Source organism: Colossoma macropomum, unplaced genomic scaffold, assembly GCF_904425465.1.
Source record: "Colossoma macropomum unplaced genomic scaffold, Colossoma_macropomum, whole genome shotgun sequence".
Classification (NCBI taxonomy): domain Eukaryota; kingdom Metazoa; phylum Chordata; class Actinopteri; order Characiformes; family Serrasalmidae; genus Colossoma; species Colossoma macropomum.
Genome location: NW_023494795.1, coordinates 25,846,278 through 25,867,044, shown reverse-complemented (window position 1 = coordinate 25,867,044; position 20,767 = coordinate 25,846,278). Strand labels below are relative to the sequence as shown.

Here is a 20,767-nt window from a genome sequence, read left to right as displayed (position 1 = left end):
AAGTACCTTCTCTGGCATCTCTGCAGTATGAAAAGATGTTTTGTGTGCAAGCATGGTGCCAGTGAAAGAACAATAATCAAAGATGGGCCTGCGGAAACACAGAGCATTAGCATACGAGTCTTTTTTTCCTTAATAAAATCCCCCTCGTTTCTGCTAATGTGCAGGGTCTGCAGTCTCGGATGCAGGAGTTTGAAGAAAGTGTGCAGCCACTTCAGGATTGGTTAAACCGAACAGAAGTCACTGTACAAGAGAGCAGCACTCGCCTCCATGACCTCCCTGCAAAGAGACTGGAGCTATGCAAACTCCAGGTACTGAGCCCAGTCAAACAAGTGCACTGCTCTCACCATGCAGTTAACCATTTTTTTTTGCTGGACTCATTTACACAGATACTCAACAAATTTCCCCAGCCTGCTACTTGCATTTTCTGTATCTAATTAGTGTTCATTGAGAATGACTGTAGCTGTGATGTGTATGTCAGGTAATTAGGATAGTAAATTGACTGAAATCCTGTCATAATATATTCTTCTTCTTATTGTTATTATTATTTTAGTAGAAAAGAAACGCTTTGTAAACTGTACTGTATAATTAATTAAATGGTCACTTGGAATGAACATAGATAGATAGTGTGTTTAATGGGTCTTTATTTCTGTTTGGACAGTTCGATAAAGTTACCATCAGCCTGAGATAGTGAAATTACCTTAGTCCCTCAGTGTCGATTCTGCTGAGTCAAGCTTTTGACACAATAGAGGATTAGACTGAAATCTAATTAATTGTGGTCTCTGAGAGCCTCAGCTCCATCAGACTTCAATGAGCGTGATAACAGTTACAACACAATGACTTGCGCATGACAGATAGATAAGAACTGTCGAAGAACACGCCAGTTTTTTCTGATCTCATAGGTCCAGTGTCTTTTTTTGTATTTCATACTTCAGTGCTTTGCCAGGCCTTTTTGTCTGCTCTGTTGGTAATTACGTATCCTGCAGCGTATCTAGATGGCATGTCCAGCAGTCCTCTTAACGATAATCCTCTCTCTGCTCTTTCTGCCTCTCCCTCTGATCCACTCTCCTTCTCTTAATCCCTTTATAGAGTGCATCCATAATGGATGCTATGTTCATAAGCGTTAAACAGTTTATTTCTTTCGTATTTTTTTATCGGAGGGGCCAGAAAGATGCTTGTTCAGCACTTTCTGTAATTGCCCATCCTGTTTTTTGTCTTCTTTTGTCGGTGGATTATACATTTCATTTTTATCATGTTTGATTCTGGTGTTGTTCGTATCTGTGTCTGGATGTTCTCATGGCATGGACCCTCCTCTCATTTCTTTTCACTCCTGCTTGCTTGTCTTGTTCCTCCCGTGCCCTCAGTCCGTGCTGGAGGAGATGTGTTCCAAAGAGCCAGAGCTGGGAGTGCTGAGGGAGAGAGCTCATAGCCTGTGGGAGGGTCAGGCTGCTGGGAAGGGATTTGTGCACCGAGTCTGCCAGCTAGCAGCACGCTACCTGGCCCTCAGCAACCGGACTAAGGTAACCTATTTAACCCACCTGTTCATGTCACCACGGCTGTGTAGGCTTCTTCATTGCGCTGGCACGGAGTGTGAGTTAAGGTCATCGTAACTAGGACGTACCAGTGTAGATTTTTTGGGTAGATAACGATAACTTATGTATAATAACAATAATAACCATAATTGGTGCATTGTTGCAGTCAATTCTGATATCAATAACTGATTATTTAGTTTTGTTACATCCAAAACAAGTGCAAACCATGATTCATTTATTTAATTTCCAGTCCAAACAGCCATGAAGAACAAGATATTATTGTTTCAAGAGATATTTCTGATGAGATTACATATATGATAATCGACTGAATTAAAAAAGGGAAAGTCAAAGGAAAATAAGTGGATAAAACAGGTGTTTCCAAAACTGGAGTTCAAAAATGTCTTAAGAGATCTAGAGGAAATGGGACTCCTAACAGCTGTGCAAGACCTGGAAAAAAACACCAAAACAGTCCACTACAGTACCCTAAAGCTTATTAAAGCATGTTCGAGACATAGGACAATATCATGCTCCACTATTGCTTCATATCAGACAAAAACACAGGTGTTTCTGTCTGTTTTTCCACTGTGAGAAAACAACTCAGCACCATACAACTGAAAGGATGTGTAGCTGTAAAGAAACTACTACTGGGAAGAGGAAAAAGACAAAAAAGAGGAAAATATCCAAATCAAACAAAGAAGCTGCGAGTCCAGACCTCAACATCACTGAATGTGTTTGAGATTACTTGGATCGTGAAAAACGGAAAAATACAACCAACTTGTAGGACTGAACTTTGGAGGTGTGGAAAATATCCCTGCAGATTGCTTTTAAAAACTGAAAGAAAGTCTCCTGAAAAGAATGGAAGCCGTAATAAAGGCAAACTTTTGAAGTTATATTTGTTGTTGTTGAGGCTTCTGCATGTTTTCTTCTTTTTTCTTGATGTTAAGAAATGAAACACTCACACTTAATGGCAGTTTTGACTTGAAATTAAATAATTAAAAAGTGGTTTCTGACTTTTGCACAGTACTCTATGTACCATATGTAGGGTGGTAGTGCCTTATTCTCCGAAAGTGTTAAAAGGAATGGCAATGGCCAGTGACTACACAAGCATCAGTGTGTGCATGAGCTAAAAATACACACACACACACACACACACACACACACACACACACACACACACACAATTTCTAAGCTGCTTATCCTTCTGGGTTGCAGGGGAGCTAAAAATAGAAACCTAAATTATCACTTGTAATATCAAATGTTATTCCAATATTACAACAATAAGATTAGTTTCATTTTCCTGTTTATTAGTCAATAATATATTGGCTACTAGTATGTTGTGCACCCCTAATTATATTATAACTTTGCAAAATATATAGTTTTGTGAAATGTTCCATTTGTCCAATTTCAGATTTGCTTGATTTCCCACAGCTAATTATAACACCTGTTACATACCTGTGTAGAAAACCGCATCAGTGAACACTTTTACTCCTCCTGAGATTTAGCCTCTATACAGCATACATTTAATTATATGCAGAGTGTGATGTGCTCCTACCTCAGAATAGAGGTGACCTTTGAAATGGTTTTGTGCGTGTGACTTGCATCCTGTGTGATTTATTTTATTCTAAATGGAAGAATGCACTTCAGTGGCCAACCTGTCCACCGTCTTCTGAAGTAGTAGACTAATAGACTAATGAACAAATTTTACTCACCTGTATTTGGTAATCTAAAATCTCAAAGCTTGTACTGAGCTGTTTCTGCCTTTTTATTTGTTTTGCCTTTCGGGGACTAAAATTATTGACTTTCTTCTTCTCATCCTGGCCTGTACAGGAGAAAGTGTCGAGGATAGAGCGTGTAGTGGGGGAACACCAGCTCTTCTCCCAGGGTTTGCAGGAGCTTCAGAGTTGGGTTTCAGAAGCACAACAGATCCTTGAAACCTGCCAGTCCACTACAAACGATAAGAGTGTGCTGATCACCAGAATGGACCAACTCGAGGTACTTCAACTACTTCTGTTCTTCACAAGACAATGCACAAACCAAAAGCTCTCCCAGTATCATCAAGGGACCCTCAGGCAGTCCACACTATTGCTCTATCCCTAAGTGTTGCTAGTTGTGTTTGAGAGAAAATCTGGACTGTCTACGGATCTGTGAGGGCTGGTTTGAGATCCAATGCCTTAGATGTTGCTTAGTGTTCATTACTCAATGTTGTCATGTTATCAATCATTATGTTATTTGTACATAAAATTCAGTTGCTTTATATGAGGGGTCAGATTACTGGTGAGTAGGAGGGTATAACAGTATTGGGATGGTGTTCTAGGCTCTACTGACAGCTCGTCAGGAGAGGGAGATTCAGCTGAAGATGCTCATCACGAGAGGGGAGGCAGTCCAGAGGAACACCTCTGCAGAAGGAGTACCTGTGGTCCGCAAACAGATTCAGGACCTCAAAGACTCATGGGATTTGCTTCTCTCTGTGTCCATACAGTGCAAAAGGTCTAGTGTTAATCAGTTTTTTTGACATGATCAAGTCTCTCTTTTTAGTCTACAACCCCATTTCCAAAAAAGTTGGGACGCTGTGTAGAATGTAAATAAAAATAGGATGCAATGATGTGCAAATCATGTGAACCACATTTTTAAAGGAAACATTTTATAAAGACAAAAAAATCAGATTTTGAAACTGAAAAATTCTATTGTTTTTTTAAAAATATATGCCAATTTTGAATTTGATGCCAACAACACGTTCCAAAAAAATTGGGACTGAGGCATGTTTACCACTGTATTTCATCACCTCTTCTTATAATAACACTTTGTAAGGGTTTAGGAACTGAGGAGACCAAATGCTGTTGTTTTGAAAGTAAAATGCTTTCTCGTTCTTGTTTGATATAGGATTTCAACAGCTGCTCAACAGTTCAGGGTCTCCTTTGTCATATTTTTCATTTCATAATGTGGCAGATGTTTCAGTGGGTGACAGGTCTAGACTGCAGGCAGACCAGTTTAGCACCTGAACTTTTTTGATACGGAGCAATGCTGTGGTAATACATGCAGAATTTGGTTTGACACTGTCTTGCTGAAATAATCAAGGCTTTAACTGAAAAAGACGTCTGGATGGCAGCATATGTTGCCAAAACATGTATATATTGTTCAGCATTAATGGTGACTTCACAGATGTGCACGTCACCCATGCCATGTGCACTAATGCACCCCTATACCATCATGAATACTGGCTTTTGAGCTGTGCGCTGATAACAAGCTGAGTGGTCTTTAGCCCGGAGGACACAGCATCCATGATTTCCAAAAAGAATTTCAAATGTTGATTTGTCCGACCACAGGACACTTTTCTGCTTTTCCTCAGTCTATTTTAAATGAGCTCGGGCCCAGAGAAGGTGACAGCATTTCTGTATCATGTTTATGTACGGTTTCTTCTTTGCATTTTAGAGTTTTGACTTGCATTTGTGAATGTAGCGATGAACTGTTTTCACAGACAGTGGTTTTTAGAAGTGTTTCTGAGCCCGTGCAGTGATTTCCTCTACAGAATCATGTCTGTTTTTAATGCTGTTTTTAAAACAGATGCTCTGTTTATTCCTAGTCATGTTACTGACCTGTTGCCAATTAACCACCAGGTGTTTTTTTAGCATTACACAACTTTACCAGTCTCTTGTTGCCCCTGTCCATGCTTTTTTGGAACATGTTGTTGGCATCAAATTCAAAATGGGCATATATTTTTCAGAAAACAGTAAAAATTCTTAGCTTCAACATTTGATTTGTTGTCTTTGTACTATTTTCAATGAAATGAAAAGGGTTTAAAATTATTTGCACGTCATTGTTTTCAGTTTATATTTACATTTTGCGTAGCGTCCCACTTTTCCACTTTTTTGGAAATTGGGCTGTATATTTTCACTGATTTTAATAACTTTTTGTACAATGTGTTAAGTGCTGTTGTAGGATAATTTTGGTAATTTAATGTAATATAGGGGTAAATGTGCATGGGGTAAACTGTATGAATGTTGTTCTATAAAAATAGTAATTAATGGGTAGAGTCAAAGGGACTGTAGAAATACATCCACAGACATGGCTGTGTAGTGAGTTAGTGGGATAATAGTTTTAGCTTAATGAACTTATTATCTGTATGTTACCTGCAGCCAGCTGGAGAGTGCCTTGTCTCACTGGACCAGCTATCAGGAGGATGTGAGCCAGTTTGAGGGATGGTTGGAACGAGTGCAGGATAGTCTGGGGAGCACGGATAAACGCTATACCGAAATGAGGGACAAGACTGCCAACCTGCGCAGGGCTAAGGTGCATAATGCAGTTCAGCTGTATAACACAACCTGCTGGTACAGATGGCTAAACCTTTGTGCCATATATAAAAGGTTACTCTCTGTATAAAGAATTATATCATCTAGGATTTTGTTTAAACATTCAAGGTGTTTGTGTGTACTCTAAAAGAACACCCCAAAGCTTTTTAAAGCAATTTAAACCAGAAGCAAATCTAGATTACAATTTGACAGAAAACTAATGATCCTTTTATGTTTTGCTTGGAACAGCTGCTTTATGAAGAAGTACTGAGTCGCTCCAGCCCTCTGGACACCATTGCCACAAAGGGTTCTAATATGGCTGAGAACTCAGCCAGCCAACAAGAAGTTCACAAACTCAGTGAGCGATACGAAGCCATCAAGGCCAAAGCCAAGGTATATATATTTAAACTACAAGAAAAATAAAACGCAGTCTTATGTAAAAAAAAAATGATGTCAAATAGAGGTTTTATTGGTCAGAAATAGATAGAGTTGTCAGATGAATCCAGGGTTTGGGTTATTTTGATTCTGATGGAATGCTCTTGGGTGCAAAACCTGTTCCTGTGGTTTTCCAGGCTGCAGTTAACAAGGCAGAGGAGCTGGTTCTGGTCCATCAGGAATACCAGCGGGGCCTGCACATGTTTGAGGACTGGCTAGAGCAAGAGCAGAGCCATTTGGCTCTCCTTTCACCCCTGGATGGAGATTTGGACACTTTGGGGAAGACCCTGAAGGACCTGCAAGTGAGTATAAAATCATAAATTGTGCAGGTAGTGATGACTGTTACTGTTAATCATGATGTTAGCTGTAAGAATAAGGGCACATTAAAATCTGGAAAATGACAATTGATTTGTGCATGTTGAATTTTAAAGTAATTGGAATCCTCGGATGTCTTACCTAAAGTGTTTAATGTATGCGAAGTGTGCTCTGTGATTGTAATATTCCTGTTCATTGTCTTTTATATATTTCTTTTCCAGATGCTGCAGTCACATTTTTCGGAGGGCCACACGTTACTCAGGTCAGCGCTGGCTAGCCGTGAGCAGGTCATCCCCTGGGGCATCCCGCAGATTGAGGAGCGTGCACTAGAGACGGCACAGAGAGAGTGGCAAGGCTACCAGGAAAGGATGGGGGATACAAAAGCCCAAGTAGAGCAGGCCCTCATGAGACTCCAGCAGTTAGAGGACTGTTTCCAGAACCTAGACCAGTGGCTAGTTGACATTGAGCTCAAAGTGAGGCTGAGAAGCCACCGACGCTCAGATTCCTCTACTAAAGACATCCAGCTGCAGCAGCTGCTGGTGAGAGATTTCTCTACTGTGACCGAGTGATTTTGGCAGGTGTTTCTGCAATGGGTATTTGGTCATTTGTTCTGGAATCTGTACCCCGTATTGGGGTTTCTGTTATTTGTGAACTATTGTAGCTTAAAAAAAAAGATTTGTAAATGCACAAGGGTGTGAGAAAGTGTATGCGTGTGTGTGTGTGTGTGTGTGTGTATGTGCGCATGTGTTTATATATACAAACATATTCACACACACATATATATTAACTTAATTCTTGACCCATTAACTAAAGCTCTTGACTCATTGCTACAGGTTGCTGCCACATGATTGGCTGTCTGATTTATATATAATGAGTGAACAAAAAAGTACACGTCCTCAACAGAGAACACACTTCTGTACATTTTATTGAACAATTAGTAATTATTTGCGGAATTTAACATATTGGAAGGAAAATTAAACATATAATGTGGCCTGTGAAGAGGTTGTGACGTATTTTATAATTTTATATATATTTTATATATTTTATTTTTCTTCCAAACGTTAAACACAGCAAATAACAATAATTGTACAGTAAATTTAGCAGAAAATGCCATATTTAATTGGTTCCCTGTATAGTATGTGTTATCTTATTTTCACTAAGTAAAAAATCAGCTAAACGTAATTTGACAAGGGGTGTTTAAACTTTTGCATACAAATGTGTGTGTATATATTACGATCCATATTGTATTTTATCACTTTTTTTTCTCCTGACACGAGTGATGTTAAGTTACACATTTCCACTTTCACTCTCTCTCAGCGATGGCAGATGGAAGCTGGACAGAAGCAGTTCGAGATGGAAGGACTCAGTGCTCTTGCACAGCAAATCGTGGAGGATACCCATGTCAGTGCCAGGGTCAGTGCAAGGGTCACTCAGCTGACTGCCCGCTACCATGCTCTGCTCCTCCGCATGCAGGTCAGCAAACACTCTTTTGTTCTCATAGATCATTTTACAAATACTTAGACCCAACATTGATTAATTGAATCAAAATGTGTGTTTATTGCCAATTGAGCAACTTGCTGACAACTGTATCTGGCTACATAATTATCAGTAAATATTTGTTAATTTGGTTAGCTCTGGGGGCATAAAACTGAAATTGAAGTTTTTTGTACAATGTTTCCGCAGCAGTGCACTTAGTACCGTGAGCGATTCACGCAGTCATTGTACAGTATATTTTTCAAGATTTCTCTCTCTGTGTTGATTCTAGTATCAATGACTAACTATAGATTCTTCTGCCACTCTACATTGATGAGTGTAATTTTTCAGCTGTCTGAACTCTGGAAATTGTCCAACCTGGCAGAAGAGCCCCTCTTTATCCCCTGTCTCCCTCTGGGAAGACAAAAAGAGGAAAAAAAACAGAGAGCAAAATCGATGTCTGTCCAACATACGAGGCTTAAGCTGGTAATTAAACAATAAAGGAGCCATTCTTTCACTTCTGTGCTCACTCCTGCCGCTGCTGCTGCCGTGGCAACAGAGGAATTGATTTTTACACCTGCTGTAACACCTCTCTCTCTAACACACTTCGCTCACACCCATCCACCCACCTTGCGCATTAGAGGAGTGTGTAATTATTCACCGAGAAACGACAGGCTGCCACATGCTCTGCAGTCGCGAGCTGTTACCTCTCTGCTGATAGGTGTGTGTGCTCAGCACTAAGTCTTAATTGGAGTCGCATGCCAGGGCATCTGGATTTTACTGTGAAGTGCTTTATGCATTATGACAGAAAGAAATGAAAAATCAACAAAACAGAATCCTCTCAAGTATGCCAATAAATGCTCAATTCCCAGACTCTGAATATATATGAAAAAAAATCCTGTATTTGAGTCACACTCTCTTTATTTGCGTAGCGCAAATGTAGAATAAAAGTTGAAATTGGCTGGGCTCAGTTGGCACTGAAATGTTTGTTTATGTAAAATATATTTGTGTAGTACCAGAATCATTTTCTGCTAAACGCTCCAACACGCAGGAGACTATCAAACAGCTCCAAGAGGAAATCATGAGCATTGCGGATGCTCAGAGCACCCTCAGGACCTTCTCTGACTGGCTGAGCATAGCAGCAGAGGATTTCAGAACAGTCAGCGAAAACAAGGAAGCTCTGGACCGTTCCACTATGGAGAAAAAGATGAAGAAGCTGGAGGTATGCCACTAACCTACCCTTTCTTAAGTGCCAAGGCTCAGTTTTCTGTAGTTATGTGCTTTAATATAATTATGCAGGGGTGTAAACGAATAGCTACTGATTCAACCAATGCTGTCAGTTAAAAAAATGTTCATTTTATTTCATTTCCAGGAAAAATTTGAATAGGCAGATTTATCATTTAAGTTGAGGAATGTTTTTGAACTGTACATGTAAGGGTGCAATAGACAATTGGTTCAGCGTTCAGCTAAAAAAAGTGGTGTTCACTTGTGGACAACAGTAGCACTACAGCAATGTACCTTATCAAAAACAAACATTCACAAGCTATAAGACGGACATCTGTTTTATTCATGTTCTTCAAGAGAAAGTGTGATTCACGGCAGTGTGAGAAAAGCACACATAGGTATGTAAAATTATAGAGAGCTACTGAGGTGCATTGAGCCAAAGTTAGCCCCACTCATGGTCTTCATGTTTGTTTTAACATTGGCTAGTGATGAATGATAAATATAATTTTAGAACTTTTAAATATAGAACTTTCAGTAGCTCATCATTAAACATTCCTGTCATATCATCAGCCTTTCAGTTTTTGATCACATAATCACTATCACTTAAACCAGGGGTGTCAAACTCAACCACTAAAGGGCCATATTAAAAAATCGTAACAAATGTGGGCCAGAGAAAAAAATATTTTTATTTCATTTTTAAGTAATGTTGTGCTGTAACCCGAACTGGCCATTATTTATTCAAAATACACAAAACTTCAGCAGTAAAATATACACACTTGTAGTAGACCTTGACATTACATGAACACTTGAGATATTTCAAATTTAAATGCCCCCAAGAGCTAGGTTTGTAAACATACCTTTTAGCTTGAACTAGACACCTGGCATCCTTTCTTTGCTGCAAGTTCATCAATACTTGGGCTCAATTTCTAAGCTAACATTAGGTGTTTATATTGGTTGGACTGCAGCTGAAATGCAGCTTGTGTGTTTGGTGTTGTGACTGGTGTGGAATTGTGTAGAATTGTGGTGTAACTGCTGTCCCATAGATTGTTGTAGGAAAATCAGAGCGCACATTACAATGCAGTGCATGCTGGGTACTGTAGTGCAGCTCATTTTGAAACAGGCTAATATTAATAGAAAATTTTAATAATTTTGCAGATAGGATTGTGTCGTGGGCCTGATCTGGCCTGCGTGCCTTGTGTTTGACACATGGGGTTTAAACAATAGTTATCATATTTTTCTTAACGGAGAAAATACTTACATTTGTGGAGTTTTTTGGTCACTTGTGCAGCCACCTTGCCATTTTTCTTTTTTTCTCATAACACTCTGTTTGGGGTGTGCCTTGGAAAAACTTCTATACGGAGGGCCATGTAGCCCCAACCCTTTGCCTTATCCCGCTATCTCAACAAAAAAACGGGACACCCTACCCCTAGGCGTGAACGTGCAAAACGGAGGGGTAAGGGCTAAGTGTTTAAGGACAAGGGGTGAAATGGGATTGGGCCTAAGTGTGTGTGTGTTTGTGTGTGTGTATTTATCTCTTTGTCATTCTTCTAATCTGTTTAGATGAAATATGAAATGTCTCTTGCTCTGTAGTTTAACCCACAAGTATCTTTCATCACTGTGCAAAAGACCCTCTTCTGTTTAAAGGGATAAATCACTAGTAATGGCTCTGATTGATTTGGCATTTAAATACTGTACAGGCTTCAAAAATCTGGCTAGATTCTCTGCTCTGATATTTCAGTTTTGCATTGAGATCCACACTTGATAAAATGACCCAGATGGTCAGATATGGTTTACGGAAATTGTAGCACATTTTCTCCCCTATGATTCTCAAGAGGCATTGATTCAGACTGAGCAAAATACACTCTCACCACTGCGTGTTACTTCTGTCTCTTTTGGCTCGGCGCAGTTTTGTCTCCCTGTTTGAGGTAGTTTGAGAGAGAGAGAGAGAGAGAGAGTGTGTGTGAGGCATGAAGCAGGGGTATTGATCATATCCTTATGAAGACAAAGCACAAACAGCTTCAGTGTGAGTGGAGAGGGCTCAGTGTCCCACCGCAATGCAGAGACACACATGTGCACACACACATACTCCCCCACTGTGAGAGAGGAGATGAAGGAGCGTTCTGTCTGTGGAACCTGCTGGCACAGACACTGTAATTGATGCAATGCCCTTGTCGCTTCAGTATTATATACCTACTCTCTGCCACTCTCACTCTTGCTCTCTAACTCTATCTTTTCATTTTCGTTCTTTTCTTTATGGCTGTATTTCTATCTTTCACTGTTTTCTCTTTCTTCATTTCTATTTCTTTATGACTTTCTCTCACACACTTTCTCTCTGTTTTCTCTATTTCTCTTCCTTTCTGTATGACTATTTCTCTTTCTCTTTGATGGTCTCACTGTCTGTTTTCCCTTTTTTAGTTCTGGTCATATCCTTATTACTATTTCTGTCTGTTTATATTAGTTTTCTCTTTATTCTAGTCCTTTATGACTCTATTTATCTCTCTCTCACATGCACAAACTGTCCCTTACACACAGACGTCTTCTCTAGCTCAGGCTTATCATGTAATCCATACTTGTGGGATCGATGGCCCTGCACAGATGCTGTGGTCCAAGGAGCATAGTCTCTGTCTACACACACACATACACACACACACACACACACACACACACACACACACACACACACACACACACTTCACACACTCATACACAACATTAAATGCACAATAAAGTAATTCTCTGGTGACTCTTGTTCTGATGCCCGTGACAGACTTCTCGCTTTTTACTTCGTTATAAGTTTAATTCAGTTCACATTAGTAATATAAAGAAGTCTGTCTGAGGAACAAAGCACACTATATTTTGAATATTTATAAAATTATGCTACATAAATATTAAAGTATGTTGTATGGCTAGAAACGATATCAGTACTTCTTAATTTTGTCTGTGCTTTTGTCCATATTAATAGATAACAGTATGTCATGCACTGTTAAAGACCACGTACAAGTTTGTTTGAGATTTTTTACCTTGACATGGTCAAGTTTGTGATGATTCAGGTGTTCAGTTTGTGCAGTGCTAATAGGTGCAGAATAAGCTTCCATTACTTGTTAGCTACATTAGCCTCATAGCTCCAGTGCAAAACTGAAAAAAGCAAGCTTCAGACATCAAATTTGTCCTGGCTGACTACATTTGGGGTAAAAGGCAAAAATACATCTCTCTCTCTTTAGAAGAATCCAGTTTGTTGCAACCTTCGGTCTTAAAGATCTCTTGTCAGTTTCTTTAAAGCCCTCACTCCAGCATGATAACTTCTGATCTGTCTGTCTCTCTTTGTCTGTGAAGTTCATCATTAAAGGGCCAAATCCTCTGGTGTTTTAGCAGCAGTGCTACATCCAGCAATAGCGCCAGGGGCCTGTTATGTGCTGCTCTTTGTTGAGACAACAGGCTGATATCATATGGAGAAGCCTCCAGCTTAGAAGTAGACTGTGGCTGATAAAGAGGGTGGGTGTGTGTGAGTGTGTGTGTGTGTGTGTTGCCGGGGAAACCCTGCTGTGGCAGCCCTATTTAAGGCCTGGTAATTGGGTCTTCCTCTCATATCTCCGGCCGAAGCCTTGCCAAGTCTCAGCGCACAGGTGTCAGGGGCCCGGCAGGCTTCAAAGAGTGAAAAGAAAAGTCCACTTCAGAGGAGACCTTGCATGACCCAAAGCCCCATACGTACAGACAGAAGCTTTCAGGAACAGGAAGCAATCACAGCTAGTGTACAGTGGGGAGTGGATACACCTTTTTGATTTGTCTCCATTGTTTATTGATTTAGCTGTTGTTTTAACCATATTCTTGATTAACTTTGGGACTGCTTTGAGAGCACGGTGCTTCGTTGTCTGATATTGTCTTAAAGTGATAGTTCAGCAAGAAATCAAGTAAACATAACTGTCTTCTGACCCAGATGTAGTTGTGCGACCAGGGCACGTTTAGTGTCCAAAGTTTGTGTCTTTAGTTTTTCAACAGTTTTGTTTCTGTATTGTATGTGATTTGTTTTGCTGTGTGCTTCAGATTTTGAAATGAACAATAAAAAATAAATAAATTAAGACTGTTTCCTTTCTATCCAAAAATACAAGCTATGTCAGGTGTTTTTATGAGATTTTTTACCATCTGGAAGCATGGAGTCATTAACTTTATTAATACAAACTACGTTTACGTACTGTTATCTATAAAAATGAACAAAAGTTTTTACCATCACTAACTATAGTAGCAAACATCCTCAAGTCTGAATTTTGTAATGTACTGTTTTAAAGGATTTAAGGATATTCTGTCATATCAGTCAACTCCAGAGGCCAGACTGTCTCACATCATGTCATTACTTAGAATGCAGTTTGCATTAACTTAAACTGCAGTATGCAATATTAGAATGTACTGACCTATATTTATTCCTTATATAATAGCCTCTCTCATTTGCTTTCTCTCCTTCACTGCTCTTTCTCTTTCTCACTTTATCACTTTGCATGTCTGTGTCTCTGTCAATCCTCCAGTCTCTACAGGGTAACATGGATCATGGCCACAGCCTGCTGAAGATGCTTCGGGAAAGGGTTGAGCAAGCTGTCTCCTTTTTGGATGACAGTGGAGCCTCTAAGCTGGAGAAAGATGTGCAGGCTGGTCGATCTCAGCTAGAGGAGCTAATCCTGGGGCTGAGAAATGAGCATGGCACCACGGAGAGAAGCATCCTGTTGTATAAGGAGTTCCAGGAGCGCTACAAGGCACAGCTGCAGTGGTTGAGTGAGACTAGAGCTCTGTTTAGCTCTTCTGTGGAACCCAAAGCTGAACTCTACCAGAGAAGAGCCCAACTGGCCAAATACAAGGTAAAAGAACTTTGTGAAGAAAATATTTGTGGTAGTTAGAGGTGGAGATACTTTTACTGCCATTTACATGAGTAATACAGACATGTTTGTTACACAGATTCAATGTAAACTGATAAAACACCAAATATACATGCATACATATATACATTATATACGCTTGAAGCAGTCAACTTGTTCTACTTTAGTGCCTTCAGTGTATCTGAAATCTGCAATCAAATCTTTTGTTGTAGTTTTAATATTGTAGCACAGAGGAAGAGGAGATGCTGTATCTCTTTACCAGTGTGTTTCTACTTTCGCAAGTGTTTAAGTACTCATGCTTGTGTCCAGGCTGTGGAGCAGGCCCTGCTGTCCCGGAATTCTGCAGTGAGCTCAGTGCTGGAGAAAGGGGAAACATTGCTGTCACTCCTACACTCTCCCTCCATCAGAGAAAACATGGACAGACTGCAGGCCAACTACAAGGAGCTGTGCACAGCTGCCAGGGTAAGTAGAAATGGAAAAACAGATACATGCTACATTTGATTACTCACTTTAATCCTTAAACGTGTACTTCAGGTCGCTAGCAACCTGAACCTCAACCCCCCTTTACCTCATCTCTTTTTTCCAGACAAGTTAGACACCTCTTATTTAGAGTTTTTGTATTTGAAAGATAATATGAACATTCTTTGATATTATGAAAAATATAGTCAAGTTAGCCTTGAAAGTTAGCCCAAAGCATACATTTCCTGTAGTTAATACCCCGTTTATTGTGATGAGATAGATGTAGAAATGTGGCTGTTGAGCTGCACTGGTTGAACATGCTCAGTGTGGGAGCCATATTACATGCTTGTGCAAAAAGCCATCTATAGTGCATGACATCTTCAGACCACAGCATCAGGTTTCAGACAAAAAATCTGACAAAACAGCTTCAGGTCTTGGGGAAAAACACAAGTAAAACCTGTCTCAGCTCTCAATGGACTGTATTACTTTTAATTTTGTTGTTACTGTTATTATTATTGCTATGCAAGTTTTAAAATTTACAAAATTTCCCCATCCAGACTGGTTCAGCCATCCATGATGGACATTTTGCCGAAAGTGTGCAGTGATTAAATAATGTCGTTTTGTTTGCATCTCTGTGCATATTTGTGCCTGTGTGAAAGCATTCAAATATTTGTTGTAAATGTTCCTCCAGGCCCAGGTCCAGAGGTTGGAGGGACATGTGAAGAAGCAGGAAGCGTATCACTCTGAGCTCCAGGAAGTTGAGCGATGGCTACTGCAAATGTCTAGCAGGATGGTGACCCCTGACCCTGCCCCAGGCAGTGGGCTGGAAGCAGCCACTCAACAGTTGGCCAGGCACAAGGTAATCACTCATAGTCATGCACATTTAAAATGAAAAAAGTAACTTGCATACTGTGAAGGCAGTGAATTTGAAGAAGAATGACTTCTCACTCAGTGCCAGTATTTTGTATGAGAAATATATCTATTCACACGTGTTTATTTTGTTACTAAATCTTGATTCCTTTTTCATTGTTCTATATAGATGTTTGCCCAAAGTAATGACTGGTTTTTGACCTAGTTTTTTCCTTATGCATTTGTATCAGTCATTTAATCAATGCACTGAGAAAACAAATGAATTTTTACATTGCTAGACGTTTCTAGGTTTCTTTTAGAATATCAGAATCAAAATCTTTGTACAGCTTGTTCTTTCACAGCATTTATTTCATATCCTGTGATGATGTGCTTGTCTGTTTGCTCGTAATCCCAGGCCATCATGGAGGAGATCGCGGGCTTTGAGGAGCGTCTGGCGGGGCTGAAGGAGAGAGGAGAGGACCTGGTGTCTGGATGCAGTGAGCGCATCCAGGCGCGCCTTCGCCAGCAGACTCAAAGCCACCTGCAGGGAGCTCGAGACAGCTACTCGGCCATCTGCAGCACAGCACAGCGCGTGAGTCTCTCTGCCAGCAGGCCTGCACTGTGCCAATACACCCACTCTGATCCATCCTCTGTGTATTGACCTTGCTTTATTGACCAACTAGTATTTTGCCAGCCTTCTTGAAGCTGTACCAGATAACTCACTACACTCACGTTATTCACTCACAAACTGTTTTCTTATGCAACCTCTCCCAAGACAGCTTACATTTACAAACATCTGATTACCTTAGCACATTTCACAGTATTGAAAGTGCACTGGTTCAAGATCTGACTAATGCTTCAGTGACAGATCACAGTTCATTTTTAATTTTCTCTGTGGTTCCAGCGAACTGATCCATGCTTACTTGCATGGAAGCATGCCAAGCTAGTTTAACACTGCCAATATAAATTCAAGCCCGGCCATTCTGTTAATTGGGCTTCAAAGAGTTATCTCTGAATTTCCCTCATCGTTCCCTCATTCATATTTAAAATAAAATAATTTAATAATCACTTTGCTATCTTTGTGAAGTGTAGCCTTTGAAGTCCTGATGTGTGTATGCAAACTTTTAAAATAGTGATTACAGGTCAGACTAGAAGATTCTAGATTTCCTGCTATTTAAAGCTAGAGGCACTAATTTATTTATATGCTAGTTTATGCTAATGAAAGCAGTTCTACCCTTACAAAATAACCACTGGCTTTTTAGCACAGACTGAGCACTTTTCAAATCCTGCTCTAAGACTCCAAAAAGGGCCACCTGATTTCTTCTGTGAGCACATGTACTTCTAATGTGCCAACCTAATGGCAGCCTCTGCTGAACTCAATGCCCAGCAGTTCCCAAAGCAAAATACTCAGTCTATTAATACCTACCCCTTCTCACAGCCAGCCCTGAAACCGAGCTCTTCACAGTGATAAAACCCCCCCCTTTCCTAGTTAATACCCCCTACTAACATAATCTTGTGCCAAACCTTGGCCTGCCCTGCCAGCACACTGCCACTCCGTAAATCCCACCACCTTGCAGTCTGGCCATTGAGTGCCAGACTAGGTACACTGCCAATCCATGCTTTCTGCCAAAGCATGCCTGTCATTGACTGCCCCCCTCCAAGGCTTTAGAATTAGGAATGTCAATCAGCATCAGCTTTTCTCCACATGGGTGTCAGGCATGCCAGAGCATTCAACACCTGTCAAATGGGTTTTGGTTTTGTTGACCCAGTTTATCACTGTTTGTATTAAGTGGTCCTCATGTCACTTTACTTCTAACCCCTAAATATGTCAGAATCCTGCTGTTTTAAAAGTCTAAGACAGAACTGCAGACGCTATATATTTATATATTCTGCACAATAGATTATTGATCAAGCCTTGTTGTCATATCTACAATAATATTTGATGCTGATAACAATCAGTAAATAGTGAGAGTTGTACTGTATAATGTACATATTTTTTCCAACCACATCCCCTAAGATGCAGAACTAGGATGGATTATCCGTTATTCTGGAAGAGTAAAGCTGTGATTGATTAAATACTTGAAGTATATTTACCCTTGAAGTATTCAAGTAAAACTCCAAACATGGACTTTTTTAGGAAACCTGTCTAGCTTCACAATGTAAAAGGTACTGGAGATCACAAGATCATTTATTCTCGTCTGAGAACTTGACACTAGTTGGTGAAATGCCTCATATGCATTTATTCAGTAGTAGCACTTGCCTCTTCAGGCTTAGCTGAGACATTTGCTCTGTGTCTTTGTAGGTGTATCAGAGTCTGGACCGGGAGCTGCAGAGGCATGTGAGCCTACGAGATGCGCTGCAGCAGTGTCAGACCTGGCTGTCCAACATGCATGAGGAATTACAGCCCCCTGTGCATACACCTCGCTGCCTGGAAGAGGCACTTATTCAGGTACACAATCCAGTGAGGCATTTTCTCTGTTTGGTGTGCTAGTAAAGATGGACAATAAGAGACTGTTTTGATATGGTGTACAATCATGCTTTTGTATGCAGATTTATTATTTAAAGTGCTTTTGTCACTGAATTGGCATAACAATCGGTCATACTTATTTTAAAGGAAGCTAAGATGATATTCAGTTTATCTACAAATGCTCAAATGGTTTACAAACTAACATGTCAAACAGCATCACAATTAAGGTTAGGTTTGCAGTGAAGGTTAGGGAAAAGTTGAGTTGAAGGCTGAGCGATGCTTCTTTCAGTAATCCTTCATTTCCTGCTGTGTAGTTAGTTACAGTTCAGTTAATTTTTTAGTCCAACGCAAAACATGAGCTCCTCGGATTACCCTTGGATGTGATTCCTGATGTCACTGTGCAGAGATTGAGTAAGGCAGTTTTGATTAAGTGACCCTTATTAGTCCCACAACGGGGAAATTTCACCTCCGCATTTAACCCATCAGTGCAGTGAAACACCACATACACACTAGTGAACACACACACTAGGGGGCAGTGAGCACACTTGTCCGGAGCGGTGGGCAGCCCTATCCACGGTGCCCAGGGAGCAGTTGGGGGTTAGGTTACTTCAGCCACGTACTGTTGACTCAGGGGATTGAACTGGCGAAACATATAAGTAAATATATAGCTGAATACTTTTTTTTTGGGACTACCCACACAGGTGAAGCAGGAGCGGACTCTGCAGGAGCAGGCCAGTACCTATCTGCAGCTGGTGTGCTCGACCTGTGACCTGTCTGATGAGAAGGTGCGGGAGACTGCTGCTGATATCCAGCAGGTCAAAATTCAGGTGACTACCTCCCATTCCTTGTTCAGGGTTTGTACGGGTGCTAGAAATCCTTGAAAATGCTTGAATTTTAATGTTGTATTTTCCAGGTTTGAAAAATGCTGGAATTTTGGATAAAATGCTTGAAAATGCTTGAAATTGTACCTGTATTTCTTTCACGACAAATATCTATCTGACTGAATAGTTTGGTTATTAAATGGAGAAATAAAATAAGTCACAGCCTAAAATGAAAACTGCTCCGCCTGGGCTCGTTTGCGCGTCCATGTGTGATAGTAATGGGAATTTCGGCTCTTTTTGGTGAACCAAGATCATTTGGCTCAGCTCGCCCAGAAGCGCCAACTCTTTCGGCTCCCAGACAGCTCTTCATTATACCACCGCGGAGAGGATCACCCTTACATTCTGCCTTGTATTAAGTTACAAAAATGAAGAAAAAAAACGGCTTATGGATGGGAGCCGGCTCCCATCGTTCATTTAAAATGGGTCGGCAACATGCGCCTCCTTTACAGCTCTGTTTTGGCTCCACAGCAGAATTAGGTTTTTAGGTGAAAATAAAATAATCCTCCTTTGCAGTAAAATAAAGCTGTGCTGATTGTTCTAACACAGTTTTAGCAATTAGTGGTCTTAAACACTGGAGTTAATGTAGAATGCTAATTCACCAACCTTTGACCCTGAAGGTTGGTGAGCAGACTTCTGGTCACCACAGCACTGCAGACAAGTTTCGCCTAGCTAGTAGCTAACGAGAAGGCAAAGACAAGGATTTAAGACAAACATCGATCATTTGGAGATGAATGGACTTATTTGCATTTATAAACACTCAGCTGGCTTCCTGATACATTTAAATCTGCAGCGAGAAACTGTCAAACACTAAAACGTTGCAAAGCTGATGTCAGATTCTTGTTCAAATTGTCCTGTTCCACCTTAAATGGCGCAGCAGGTGCATTCTGGCCACTATTTCTATTTTTTTTATTTGCACAATACTGTGGAAAAGGTTTATAGAGCTCGTTGACTGCCTACCTCAAAGGTGATTGTTGTTATTTTTGACATTATTAGTAAAGAATTTGTTAGAAGTGAAGTTATTTGTCCAGTGATTTTTTGGGTAATTCTTTTATCCTGACTCAGCAAGGTTAGATAACAAGGAAAGTCAGGTGACACATTTTGAAACATAAAGCATATTTGTTTTCCTTTAATTTCTTATCCTTCTGCTATTACCAAACATAATTATGGTTGTTTATAGCATAATACCATCTCTTTTAATGTGATTAATTATTTTGAGTATCTATGTATTTGTATAAATATATCATTTACTGCAGCTGTAAGGAGCTGGAAAAGCTTGAAAATAGACCTTGAAAGTGCTTGAAAAGTGCTTGATTTGACCTTGGAAAGGGTGTATGAACGCTGCTTGTTAATAGAAAGAAACAGATGCATGCAAAAGGAACAGGATTTCATTTCAAGATCAATGCCCAAATCTCTTGCTGTGAAATATTTGAGCACAGGTTGAGGAGAGGATGTTGGAATCCCAAGAACTGGCAGAGAGCTGGCGGGCAATCGAAAGCCTGCGTTCTGATCTCGAGTCTCGTCTCAGAGAGGCAGAGCAACTTCTTCAGAACATGCTCCGGAGATCAGCAGAACTTGAACCAAAAGTTGCCCAGAATCAGCTGGACCAGGCCCAGGTGAGGATTTGAAGCTTTATCTATAGCAACAATCAATGCCCATCAGCAGATTTGAGAGGTGATGATAACTTGATCACAGTGGTAAGTTCACAGATCTGTTTGTGGATATTTCAAGTTAAGACAGGGCAGGTCAGATATTGTAAAATTAGAATTTTAGTGATCTCTCCTGCATATTCTTTGTGGTCTGACTACTTGCTTTATTAAAGAGGTAGATTCAGTCTGTTTAGTCTGGCTTCTGTGTTCTGTCACGTTTCCTGGCATTGCCCTTCATATTGCATGCCTGGCTGTAATTATGGATGTGTGAATTGATTTGTCAGTGCCCGTAATTACAGTCTCCAGGCCTACGTGGTCATTGTGTGTGAAAATAGCAGATA

General features: G+C 40.3%; 1 protein-coding gene across 1 annotated transcript in view; it reads left to right on the top strand.

The window, feature by feature from the left end:
- syne1a (spectrin repeat containing, nuclear envelope 1a) overlaps positions 1 to 20,767 on the top strand; it is a 174,693-nt gene that overhangs the window by 84,216 nt on the left and 69,710 nt on the right. The window contains 17 exon segments of the mRNA XM_036582013.1: positions 165 to 308; positions 1,362 to 1,517; positions 3,357 to 3,521; positions 3,844 to 4,016; positions 5,663 to 5,816; positions 6,065 to 6,208; positions 6,388 to 6,552; positions 6,787 to 7,104; positions 7,883 to 8,038; positions 9,090 to 9,260; positions 13,780 to 14,106; positions 14,434 to 14,586; positions 15,275 to 15,442; positions 15,848 to 16,024; positions 17,735 to 17,881; positions 18,601 to 18,726; positions 20,217 to 20,393. Coding sequence (XP_036437906.1) covers positions 165 to 308; positions 1,362 to 1,517; positions 3,357 to 3,521; positions 3,844 to 4,016; positions 5,663 to 5,816; positions 6,065 to 6,208; positions 6,388 to 6,552; positions 6,787 to 7,104; positions 7,883 to 8,038; positions 9,090 to 9,260; positions 13,780 to 14,106; positions 14,434 to 14,586; positions 15,275 to 15,442; positions 15,848 to 16,024; positions 17,735 to 17,881; positions 18,601 to 18,726; positions 20,217 to 20,393 — 3,021 coding nt within the window.